We start from the raw sequence: 12087 nt of genomic DNA, 5'->3' as shown, positions 1-12087 counted from the left end.
GCCGTGGGCACGATAATTCACCTCGGGTTCTCTCGATAATTACATTGGAAAGTACAAACTTTGGGTCGACAGAGCACGCACGCCCACTCATAACAAAACATGGATGTAATTAAACAATACAATTATCAAGAATACAAACCATTAATTACCCTCTTTTCTCTTTTCTCCCCGCAACTTTCCAGCTCTTTTTCTTCTTGCCTTTATTTCCTCCCCCCCCTTTTCCTCCCCGGGGGGCCCTCTAACAAAACCCCCCCGTCTCTTTCCTTCCCATCTTCCTTCCATCAGTCAGTCACTCCTCCTCCCAGGGAACCTTCTGGCCGCCCCTCAGCAGGCGGGCGAAGACGCGGTCCGGGTCGTAGCGGCGGGCGACCTGGCGGAGGCGGCGGAGGCAGGCGGGGCCGTAGCCGGCGATGACGGGCTGGCGCCAGGAGGCGTCGTTCATGAAGACGTAGTCGAGGAAGGACCCCTCGGCGCGCGAGAGGCGGGCGACGCGGCCGTGCAGCGACCGCGCCGCCGCGTCCGCCGCCCCGTCGTCGCCCGCCTCCCACCACAGCAGCTGCAGCGCCAGCCACGTCTGCGGCACCGCCCGCAGCCCCAGCGCGTTCCCTGCCCAATCCCCCTGCGCTTGCCTGCCCGCGTACGATGATGGTGGTGATGATGATGATGATGATGACGGCTGCTTAGGGGTGGTGGCGGTGGACGACGAGGAAGGGGAGGAGAGCGCGCCGACGCTCGCGTCGATGGGCTGGAAGCTGGCCACCAGCGTGCCGCCCGTCAGGGCCTGGATCTTGCCGACCTCGGGTGCCGTCAGCAGCAGGTTGCTGATGCCCGAGTAGGTGGAAGGCGTGGGCCGGAAGGATGTGGTATACCAGTTGTATCTGGGCGGCCCGAGGGGGTGGGGAGGGAATTGCATCTGCGTTAGCCCTTGTCGTCGGCGCTAATTAGGTAATTAAGGCAACCCTGGTGCTGCCGCACATTGAGCCGGCGGAGCGGGAAGGGGAAAGGGGAGGGAGATGTGAGATGGGGAGAAGGAGATGAAGACGCACCTGGGAAACTCGGGCTGGAGGAAGTTGGTCATGAGATCGTTGAGCGTGGTGAGCGCGGTCGCGTCGGCGGTTGGCGTGAGGTTGTAAAACGCGGCGTATGCGGGCGGTTCCACGACTGGCTTGAGGTAGACAAAGGTGACGAGGATGCCGTAGTCGGTTGCGTTGGTGATGGGGATGCTGATAAACAGGTTGGCGTACGGGTCCTTGTCCTCGGCGGTCTGGTACTGATGCAGCGCATCCAGCACCTGCGGCATCTGCTCGATGGAATATGTGCGAAGGCCGCCCCAGGCCTCCTTGATTGGGTAAGTGGCAACGGTGAATTCGGTGACGATGCCTAGGTAGGTAGGCCAGATAAGAGCAGGGTGTGAGCGCACAGAACACACAGGCATGCGAAAGTCGGTTTTTTTTTGGGGGGGGGAGGGGGGGGGGTTCTCCGTCGGAGGAACGACGTACCAAAGTTGTTTGCTCCTCCTTTTAGCGCCCAGAACAAGTCGGGATGCGACGTGGAGCTTGCCGTGACCAAAGTGCCGTTGGCCAAGACGACCTAATAATCATTGCGCTTGCTGTGAGCACTCCGTAGCACTAATATGCTAACTAACGCGCCCCAGGGGGCAGCGTGCATCCCGGAACAGTCACCGGCAAGGGAGGTAAATAATAGGGAGGTAGGTGGTCCGATATTTACCTTGTACTCCAGCACATTATCACACGCCAGACCGTAGAGATTGGACAGGTAAGAGAGTCCACCTGGAGAAGTGAAAAAACAGAGCAGAAGGATGGTGTCAGTCCCGTGGTGAGTTGTCTCCGGGCCTGAATAGACGGAGGGGACAAACCTCCGAGGACGAGACCGCCGACGCCAACATCACCGACTCTTCCGCCGACGACGGTGACGTTGAACGGATCGAGGGCGGCGTACACCTCACCCCAGCGGGCGCCCGGACCGATGCCGGCCGTCTGCCGCTCCTCGTCGTACGAGATATGGTTGAGCTTGCCCAGGGAGATCAGCACGCCCGTATTGATGTTGGCGTCGAAGGGGGCGGGAGAATGCCCCCCCGAGCGCACCGCGAAGGGGACATTTTTGCGGCGGAGGATCGCGACGATGCTCTGGACCTCAGACGCCGAGCGGGGAGACGCGACGCAGGACGGCTTCTGCCACGAGGTTTGAGACCTGAACTTTATCTGCGTGAGAATCTCCTTTGGGACCTGGGTTGATTTTTTTGATTTTTTTTGGTGTGTGTGTGTGTGTGTGTGTGTGTTCACCCCCTTTTTATATCAATTATCCTAATCTGCCGCCTCTTTCTCTAGAAACTAAACTCTGTCCCGAGTCCGCGGGCAACCCCCGCACTCGTACCCGATAGGTTCCCATATCCTCGGTGAGATTCCTCGTTGCGGGGTCTCAAGTAGAAAAAAAGAAGATTGGATGGTTCGGCTTACCAATTCTCAGTGGAGAGCTCTTGATAGCCTGCATCAGTGGGAAGTGTAATAACTTCCCCCAAGACGCGTTGTAGTCCCTCGCACGTGGCAGCGACCAGGGCCACCTCATCTGCCGGAGATGGTGTGCTGGCTGCGACAAACGGGATGGCCGTGAGAATGGCGCATACCCAAAGCAAGGACGCCACCGATGTCATGGCTGCGGGCCGCACGAGGTCTGGTGTGGGGAGTTTCTGTGTGGCTGCTTTAGGTCGAATGAGGGAGGATATTAAGTAATAAGCTGAGGTTAATTGTGTAAATACCTTTTGAGCTCTCTCAGAGTCCAACTACCTTCTTTTCGCCATGGGAGACTCATCCGCTCTTCAGTCCCCAACTCCGTTCACCCTATATATGTGCTCGCTGCTCAGCACACGGGCAACGCCAACGAGCGCTCCAGAAAGGGGTCCCACGAAGCTGACTCGGAGACCCTAAGACCTCCCAGTGGCCGTGTGCCGCCGGCACCAAACATAACTCTGGTACGGAGTCGGCGTGCCTGCGTAGGGCAGTGTTGGGCTCCCGAAGAAGGATGGAGGAGGGGAGAGGTGACGGGCAGGGGGGAGGAGAGGGGAAACTCCTGGTCGAGGCAGCAACGTGGCGCGGTGTGTGTGCTACTACAGCCTAGGTTCCAGATCGTGGGCTGTGCGGAATCGTCGTGGATGCCTAGTTTGTGTATTGACGCGATTTCCGGTCGATGGTTCGCCATCCAGACATGCAGCAAGGTGTGGCGCCGTGCGGGTGGGTTTTAGATACAGGGAAGGATCCGGCGGGCCTAGTTGTTGCGGGTTGTATCGACAGGAGTAAACGCCGGGACCGACGGCTGCTTTACCCGTGCTGCGCCGCCCAATATCGTTCATGGCAATATCACTTCACCGTGTTACACACTAGAATAGTGGCGTGCCATGCATGTGACGCAGAGATGCAGAATTAAGCGCCAGGACTGGCTTATCACGCGCAGGCCACTTAGAGAGCAGCGAGAGGGGCTAATTTGCAGGTTTTAATTAGTTTCTCTGATATGGGTGGATTACAGAGTAGCAGTGGTTGTTCTAATAAAAATAACAAAAGTGAGACAATCCTGCTCCGGGCGACAGAGGGGCAAAAAATTGGAAAACAAAAAAAATGCAAGACATGTAACTACTGTGCATAGAGTAATCCGTACAAACATACTCGTGACATGCGGCCGACATCTTGCCATGCCAAATGCCAGTACCATAATTAGTGCCCGCAGAGTGCCCGACCAACAGAGGGCTTGATCATGAGATTATTTTCTACGCCCGGTTGGGAATGACATGATTTAATTAATAGTAGGCAGATTTGCCAGTTTGTTTGGAAACGCTGACGTCACAAGAGATAACTCGTGATTAATTAGCACAAGAAACTTGCTACTAACTAGTACAATCACCTGGGTCATCTCAATCTCATGATCTAATTATTTAGAGATTCATGATGGACGCGATCAACGCGTTGGGAGAACAAACACGGCGCTCCCAGATCCGTCTCGTTTCTTTCATTATTTCATTTCCCCCCCCCCCCCCCTTTTTAATCTCTTGAGTGTCATACTGCTGTCCCATGATACCTCGTACTCACTCCGGTCTCCAAGTGGTATGGGCCGCTCCCCTCGTCGTCGGCCCCCCCCCGGGTCGAGCTCAGCTCGCTGTGTGAGATCTTGGGCGGCACGCCGTCCCTGGACGCCGTCCCGCTGCTGCTGCCACCGCGGAGCTTCTGTGTGCTGCCGCCGATGGTGTGGGTGGCCCAGTCGTACATGGGCTGATCCGAGTCTCCAAGCTGGATCTTGGCGCCGTTGTGCTGTCGGCTGCGGCCAAAGGTCGAGCCCAGCGCCGACGAGAGCACCTCGTAGATACGGCCCAGAGCCGGCCGCAGCCCGGGCAGCGAGGCGCATATCATGGCCAGCGTCGGCTCCAGCATGGAGGGGACCCAGAACGTGACCCCGTACGAGTCGAACTGAGGAGGCACAAGGCGGCTCATCTGGTAGTTGTACCCTGTAAAAATGAACGAGTTGATTAGACGACATAGTTCAGAGACCAGAATCAAAGTGCAAACAAAGGCCGAAAAGGGTCATATCTTCTCGGCGTGTACAGAATGGACAAGAAAAAAAACTTACACCTTGGGTCGATATCGTATAGGCGATTCAGCTCCCACGTGTACATGCCCAACTTCCACGCGGCCGCGGCGCTCGCGCTGGCCCGGAATACACAATCAGTTTCACGTTTTCCCATTTTCTTTCCTTTTCCTTTTTCTTTTTTTTTCTTTTTTCTTTTTCTTTTTCTTTTTCTTTTTGCTCATGAGAACATTGTTAATCTGGCAGGCTGACTTACGTGAAACCGAGGAGGAAGAGCAGCAGGACGCCGGCGCGCTTCTTGGCGGGCATGCGCAGGGACGCGATGGGAAAGACGGGCAGGGTGAGCAGGGCCAAGTCGAAGGCCAGGCTCACCGAGTAGAGGGCGATGGTCTCGTCGATGTAGACCCAGGCGTCGCAGTACATGGCGCTGGTGAAGGGGTCGGCGGCGTCGGACGTCTTGCGGCAGACGAGCACGGGGATGGAGCAGAAGACGACCAGGTAGACGAACTGCAGCGCCAGGAGGATGTTAATCGTCCAGGCGTAGACGAGGCTCGTGGCTGGGTTGACAAAGAGGCGCCGGTAAAAGATCAAGAGCGAGGCCCGGATCGAGGTCGACATGACCGGGTAGAGGAAGTTGCAGGCCACAATGCCCTGGACCCCGTAGTGTCAGCAGCTTTTTGGTCTGGTTTCGTTCTCTCTCTCTCTCTCTCTCTCTCTCTCTCGCTCGCTCGCTCTCTCTCACCTTATACCAGAGCTGGATCTCACCCAGCGTTAACTCCCAGAGCGGTTTCCCGACCCCGGCATGGAGGTTGATGTAGATGGCCAAACCGGACCAGGTGAGGTAGCACAACTGTACATAATACACAAACGTGTGAGTTTGGATATCAGAACTGAGCTTTTTATAACTTTTATTTCTTTTTCCTTTTCTTCTTTTTTTCTATTTTTTTGCGTTTTCTCTTTTCCTATCTTTTCTTGTCTCTGCTGGTTGGCATCAGCGCGAGTAATAATTAATACGTACCAGCGCAAAGGCTGTAGCGTGGTCGTCTAGCCCGAACTTGCGAGCAGCCACGCGGAGATAAAGGCGCCACAGGACCATGCCGCTGGCTGCGATGCACATGACGATGCAGCCGGCGGCGACGCCGTATACCTTGTGCGCATCGTTGACCTCTGTCGGCGGGGGGATGAGGCCTGCTAAGGGGTCGTTGGACGCCGTCGCGTTGGCCATGTTGGCCGTCGAAAACGAACCTAGACAAGCGACAAAACCAACTAAACAAGCTGTTTGGTCGAATAATAGCGCTATCGAGGCTCCCGGGCGATCCGAGATCCACTAGCGAAAAAGTGGCTTGAGGGAGACGCCGGGGTTGGCGAGCCGGCGCGCACCCCCGGGGCGGGTGGGCGTCAATAATAAAGGCCAAAGTTTGGGGGCTCTCTCAGCTGTGCGCCTGGACTGCTTCTTCTGATGCCGTCCTCCTCCGTTCTCCTCCTCCACGTCCTCCTCTTTCTCCGGAGAGAAAAATCAGCTCACGGGATGCTAACCGAGGAGCGGGTTTCTGAAGAGGCGAAGCTGTGCCGCAGCAATACCTCTTCGCGACGGTGAAACAGGGTGCGGGTATGAGACAGGCGAGAGGCCCGGTGCTCTCCGGATTCTTCCCCATCTCCGAACACCTTCCAGAGGGTGGGTAACACGCAACAAACGTGTGTACGGATGTACATAAATACGTCGTACGTATGTATGCACAAGGAAGGTAATTATCTGCTTACACATTCAGAGTAGGCACCTGTGTCAGGTAGGTATGTACTGTACGGCACTGAGTTAAGATAGCGAGGCATGTGTGCATGTACAGTGCAGTACCTTCTTGGGTAGGTAGTAATGCAGCCCAATACCTAAAGTCAATCAGGTAGGTAAAATTGTCAACTGCTCTTCGTAATCGCGCGCCGAGACACCCGGATTGCGGGTTGGAGGGTGTGATTGTGCGGCGCTGGTCTCAGCCTGTCCTGCTGCGATGCGACCAAGGCGGGCGTTACCTATGCGCTCCTGGGGCGAAAAGGACCTGGTTAGGGGAGGCAAACAGCCAATCGATGGTAGGGCAGGTGCCACGATGCACTGTTATCAAGTCTGCAACAACTATTGGCGCAGCGCCTGTCCGGGGCTCTTGAGCCAATGCTGACAGTGCGGATGACCCAGTGCCAAACTTGCCGTCTTGGGGAACGGCCTGCAGTAGCTAATCCCTACTTGGCCTGCAAGCAGGAACCTTCTGCTGGAATATGGTACTGTATGTATTGTATATTAGAGAACGGGCAGACGAGAGCATCGGCATGGCCGAACTCAAGGGAGATTACCAAACCCCTAAACCTCTTGCGGTGAGCTCGCAACAGACTTTGGCTTCCCGTGCATTTTTTACACTTGCGGAGCGCTGGCTAGCTTTTTGTACACTATAGATTATTGGCAGTAGCGTATTGCTTTGAAGACGATTATAAATGCTGGCGAGCAGCGGCCGTTTCTTTCTCCAGGGTTCTGGGCTTTCTTCCCATCTAATTAGTACCCTGCGGCGGGAAGTCCTGGGGACCAACAAACTGGGAACCAACAAAAGGGGGACGGATGCACGAGCAAACTTCCCAACGTAACCCGCTAATATTAACTCACGCTGTGCGACTCTCTGAACCTCTGAACCGCAGAGGAGTTGGATATCCCGTTGGCCGAACTGCAGTGGCCGCGTTGTCTCGGAGGATTTCGGTCGCCCGCCCAATGAACCCGCCCGCCGCTCCACACGAACCGTACGAGCGAGTATTTCAAGCAGTACGAGGAACGGGATGCTGCTCCCCTCGGTCCTGGGGGCTCTGCTCGCAGCCTCCTGCCCCTCTGCCCCCACGCAGGCGCACGACAGACACAACGTTGCAGTTTCCGCCTTGGCTTGGCCGATCTCTGCTGCCGCCGTCCTGCTATTCTTCGGAGCACACCCAGCCATGGCAACCCCGGAGAGGAGTCTGACCGAGTTTATCGACTCACTGCAGCTGCCTGGCCGGCAGGCCGCCGAGCTGACGGCAGAGCTTCAGAAAGATGCTGAACTGGTCTCGTTTCTCGAAGCTCGCGCCCATTCGGGTCAGGAGAGCAGCAGCAGCACCACTACCACGGCCACGACCACGACGACCACTCCCGCTACGACTACAGGTCTTTCCGCCGCTTGTCGCGTTCTTCAGACTGCTCTCGGGTCGGGAAAAGTTGTTAGCGCAGACAATGAGACTGAAGTGAATGCGACCTGGTAATTTTCGAATCCCCTCTCTCCCCCTCCTCTTTCTGAAACCCCTTTACGCTGCATACCCCATTTTTTTTTCCCAAGACAACACGACTTCTCTCTCGGTTGCCCCCCAATCATATTGGCCCCTCTTCGCTGTACTCTAGCGTAACCCGTCCGAAGAGGACGGAAGCAAAGTACCAAGCAGGGGGAAGTGAGAGACATGAATGAGACCGCCATAAAAAGGACTAAAAATATCAGCAAATATACTCCGTACACAAAAACCGAAACAAACAGCAATGCGAGAATCAAACTAACCGCTGTCCGCTCGTGGCACCGCGAGGGCGCGTGAGCAAACAACAGGTCGGCAACAACGTGGCAGACGCCCGCGTGCGCGGTGCTCCCGGACTCGGCCCAAGGGGTGGCGACGACGCTGCGGACGGCGCGCTTCTTCGGCGTCCCCTTCGCGGTCCGCAGCGGCGGCCACTCGCCCAACCCGGGCCACTCGAGCGTCGCCTCGCCGGGCATCCTCATCGACCTGCGGCGCCTCGACGGGATCGCCGTCGGCCCCGGCGCCGGGACCGTCACCGTCGGGCCCGGCCAGCGCTGGGGCGCCGTCATCGAGGCCCTCGACCCCCACAAGGTCACCGTCATTGGCGGCCGTAACCCCACCGTCGGCGTCGGTGGGCTTATTCTTGGTGGTGAGTAAATAACACAAACGGGAAAGAAAAAAAAAGAAACCAAACCAAACCAAACCACACGCTCGAGGAGGCCGCCAGGGTACCTTAAAGGCAGCATTGTGTTTTTTTGTTTTAACCGGGGTCATATGCTGATTTCTTGATTTTCCTTCCCGTCTGTGGTGCTTGGCTCGTTGTACAGGCGGCTATTTTCACTTCTCGCCCCAGTTCGGCCTGGCGGCCGATAACGTAAAATCATTCGAGGTATGTACCTGCATCCATGCACCTACCTCTCTATGTGCGGAGAGAAATATCTAGGGAAAAAAGGGAAAAAAAGAAAAAAAAAAAAAAAAAAAGAGAGAGAGAGAGAGAGAGAGAGAGAGAGAGAGAGAGAGGAGAGCGGCCGGGTCGCAAATCGCCACGTCAGGGTGACACCTCCTCCGACAACGTGCATAATAAGCTTGCTGCAAGTACCGGCCGTGGCTGATGATCGGTTTGCTGACTCGGTCCGTCCGTCCCTGTCTTTTTTCTCTCTTCTGCAGGTGGTCCTTGCCGACGGCTCGATCGTGAAGGCATCGGCTTGCAAGAACTCAGACTTGTTCTGGGCCCTGAAGGGAGGGGGTCCCAATTTTGGTACGTACTCTCTCACCCCCCTCTTTCTCCCTCTCCTTCTCCTACGGGAAGCTTACCGTATTCTGCAGGCATTGTCACCTCCTTCGAGCTGTATACCATTCCCGTACACGATGTTTGGGTCGAGGGCCTCGCCTTCTCTCCGGCGCAGGTGCCCGACGTGTTCGAGGCGTACGCCGCTTTCCAAAAGAGTACCACGTCCGACATCAAGGCCACCGTCAGCGTCGTCGTGTCGCTCGATATCGTCCTCGTGGCCCTCCTGTACACCGAGCCTGCAGCGAACAGGCCCCAGGCCTTCAGCCCCTTTGACAAGCTGACGCCCCTCAGTGTCATATTGCCGCCGACCAATATGACCGTCCTGCAGTTCTCGCAAATCTCGGCAGGAACTCAGCCCGACACTGCTTCGCGGTACGTTACTTCTATCTCTCTCTCTCTCTGTACCTCATGTCATGCTCCAGAAGCCAGTGGGCCCTTCCAATTGCATTCACTCATATCGTCTGACACGGTCCCTCTGCCCAGCCACGACTACCGAGCCGCCTCCTCCAAGATTGACGCTCAGCTCTACACGGACGTGTACAACATCTGGCTTGAGCGGGCCACCAAGGTGAAGGAGGCCACGGGGGCGAACCAGACCTTTACGATCCAGACTTTCTCCAAGAACCTGGTGCAGCAAGGTATCAAGAAGGGCGGGAACCCGCTCGGGATGCCGCTCGAGGACTTCCAATGTGAGTACCTAATCCATTTCCTCCCCCACCCCCCCTTTTTTTTTTCCCCTTGGTCCCCTCCTCTCTCCTATTTGCCGTGACACCGGGTTATCTTTTTTTTTCCCTTCAGAATCCCCTCAATCGGCCGATGATTTTTCTTTCGTTCATCTCATCTTTTACACCGCACATTCCAAAAAAAAGTAATTAATTACACGACAAACTCACTCACCCGGTCTCCTCCTCCTCCTCTTCTTCTCCGCAGGCTGGACGACCCTGATGGACTGGAACGAGGCGGCCGACGACGCGGCGGTGCGCAGCGTGGCGATCGAGACGACCGAGGCGTGGGCGCGGCTGAGCGCCCAGCGCGGCCTCGGCGTCGACTACCTCTACCTCAACGACGCCTCGCGCGACCAGAACCCGCTCGCCTCGTACGGGCCCGCCAACGTCGCCCGCCTCAAGGCCGTCGCGGCCAAGTACGACCCGGACCGCGTCTTCCAGACCCTCCAGAACGACGGCTTCCTCCTGCGCGACGTGTGATTTTTTTTTTAAAAAAAAAAGAGAAAGAGCGAGAATGGGGGAGGAGCAGGTTGGTGGTTTTGGACGCGAACCCGTTAGGCAGCACTAATTATTTGCGCAAGAGAGAGGAAGAGGAGGCGGAATTCATGGTGCTTGTGACTGTGTAATTATGTGCTTGTGTGTGCGAGTGGTTCCTTTCCTACAGAATCAGCTCCGCTCCGAAGGCTGGTTTCTACGGAAGACCCAAATATCCAGTCGTCTCCTGAAAACCCCGACTCGATGATCAACTGGAGTATGAAGGTTGCCATGACCGTATCGTGTGCTATCATTTGAGTTGGTCTCTGTTGAGCGTCTGCACAGCTTGCCATAACCAGGGTAGCATCGCGTAATTACGCGTGGTGAGGGGTTTTCTCCAGGGGTTGCAAGCGATATTGGAGGTGTTTTCGGCCTGCGTGCGATCTTGGGCCTCTCAAAAAATGGGCTCAATACTGTGGTAGGGAGCCAAAGTTTCACCCCCTGCCCAGGTACCGACCAGGGCTCTCTCGGAAAAACCTCTTGTGCCTCTACCACCAGTTTTTCCTGCCTGCGCCTGCCTGTCAGGGCCCCTGTTGATACCCAGACAGGGGGTCAAACTTACCCATCATACGTAGTAAACCTACCTTCTCTTGGATTGGTATCTCCGGAGTTGATTGGCACGCGGGCTGCAGCAGCTACGTCTCATCGCATGCGATCCATCCTTGAAGGCTCGGCCCTCGCGCCTACCCTTAGCGATCCCAACTGCGAGCTCATACTGTATAAGGTAGTGCAGGCAGTAAGCACCAGTGTGTATGCATGTACTGCATTACAATACATACGATGCACCTAATTTTCTTCCGGGTGGCGCACCTCATAACTAATTAGAGCGGAATCCACGCCAAGAGGGTGGGATTGGTAGTGTTGATCAGTCAGCACTTCTCAAGGCTTCATATATAGGTAGGTACCAGGGAGTCATTCCGCAGTTATGTTGGTAGATATGTATGTACATACATACTTACAGCACAGTACACCCAATATGCATGCGTTCAAAAAGGCTGCCTGCACCGCCCTCAACTCTGGTTGGGTAACGTTGCATGAGCTGCTCGCAACGCCACGTCTCGGCGGTAAACGGACTCTCGGCGAGCCACTCCGCTCTTCGTCACCCAGCATCTTGCATGGAGCAGATGGGCCTCTCAAGCGCAGGAATCATTGATAGTGTTCTGGTGCATGTGAGGATTGAGAATGTCACCGTTTCTGCTGTGCATCTGCTGCTGCTGCAGGTTTACGTGAGACAGAGGCGTCTGCAACGTGGAGGGTCTTGACTGGAAAATTATATGCCAGACGTTTGATCCGTGATACACCTAGGTGCACGCCTTACATGGCGCAGTGAAAGCATTGCAGCATTTCAAAATCTCCCTCGGTACATATACATACCTGGTCCAGAATGCGTGTTGGGGTGAGGTTGGCATCGGATCTGGCACCGCCCCGGCGGATATTGCAGATTCAGGGGGTAGATAACGGAACCGACTCGATCAAACTCCGGCGGCTACAACGTCGGCCCCGCCCTCCCACCTCACTCAGGAGGGGAGAAAAGAGAATAGAAAGGAGCCAAAGAAAGAGGGAGGAGGAGAGTGAGTGAAGTGAGTGAGAGAAGCAGGCAACAACAATCGGAGTCGCGAGGACCCGCTGGCCCCGATGGCGCCCAAGACGACATCCCCTGTG

The 12087-nt window shown here is 56.0% G+C and overlaps 4 protein-coding genes across 4 annotated transcripts; 1 reads left to right on the top strand and 3 right to left on the bottom strand.

The window, feature by feature from the left end:
• On the bottom strand, nucleotides 1-2586 carry P884DRAFT_223477 (uncharacterized protein; the record flags this gene model as incomplete). The annotated part of the gene is made up of 7 exons (XM_069439562.1): nucleotides 1-878; nucleotides 1047-1380; nucleotides 1500-1590; nucleotides 1729-1790; nucleotides 1877-2211; nucleotides 2478-2505; nucleotides 2562-2586. 7 exons carry the CDS (start codon nucleotides 2584-2586, stop codon nucleotides 290-292), a joined length of 1464 nt encoding a protein of 487 aa, XP_069297941.1. The 3' UTR covers nucleotides 1-289.
• A 1459-nt stretch (nucleotides 2587-4045) lies between these two features.
• Nucleotides 4046-6217, bottom strand: P884DRAFT_284908 (uncharacterized protein). Its single transcript, XM_069443734.1, has 5 exons — nucleotides 5609-6217; nucleotides 5333-5440; nucleotides 4847-5241; nucleotides 4633-4709; nucleotides 4046-4510 (listed from the first exon to the last, which is right to left on the bottom strand). The coding sequence occupies exons 1-5, from the start codon at nucleotides 5813-5815 to the stop codon at nucleotides 4065-4067; spliced, it is 1233 nt and encodes a 410-aa protein (XP_069297940.1). The 5' UTR covers nucleotides 5816-6217; the 3' UTR covers nucleotides 4046-4064.
• A 657-nt stretch (nucleotides 6218-6874) lies between these two features.
• Nucleotides 6875-7801, bottom strand: P884DRAFT_18753 (uncharacterized protein). The gene has a single exon (XM_069437357.1). It carries the CDS (start codon nucleotides 7554-7556, stop codon nucleotides 6927-6929), a length of 630 nt encoding a protein of 209 aa, XP_069297939.1. The 5' UTR covers nucleotides 7557-7801; the 3' UTR covers nucleotides 6875-6926.
• Nucleotides 7555-10371, top strand: P884DRAFT_277475 (FAD linked oxidase-like protein; the record flags this gene model as incomplete). The annotated part of the gene is made up of 9 exons (XM_069443080.1): nucleotides 7555-7759; nucleotide 7991; nucleotides 8070-8153; nucleotides 8187-8524; nucleotides 8703-8764; nucleotides 9043-9133; nucleotides 9202-9538; nucleotides 9650-9855; nucleotides 10097-10371. The coding sequence occupies 9 exons, from the start codon at nucleotides 7555-7557 to the stop codon at nucleotides 10369-10371; spliced, it is 1599 nt and encodes a 532-aa protein (XP_069297938.1).
• Nucleotides 10372-12087: the final 1716 nt, after the last annotated feature.

The sequence above is a fragment of the Thermothelomyces heterothallicus genome (genome assembly GCF_042370625.1).
Source record: "Thermothelomyces heterothallicus CBS 202.75 unplaced genomic scaffold P884_scaffold_10, whole genome shotgun sequence".
NCBI lineage: Eukaryota > Fungi > Ascomycota > Sordariomycetes > Sordariales > Chaetomiaceae > Thermothelomyces > Thermothelomyces heterothallicus.
The sequence above is the reverse complement of the archived record's forward strand: the minus strand, read 5'-3'. Positions and strand labels throughout refer to the sequence as shown.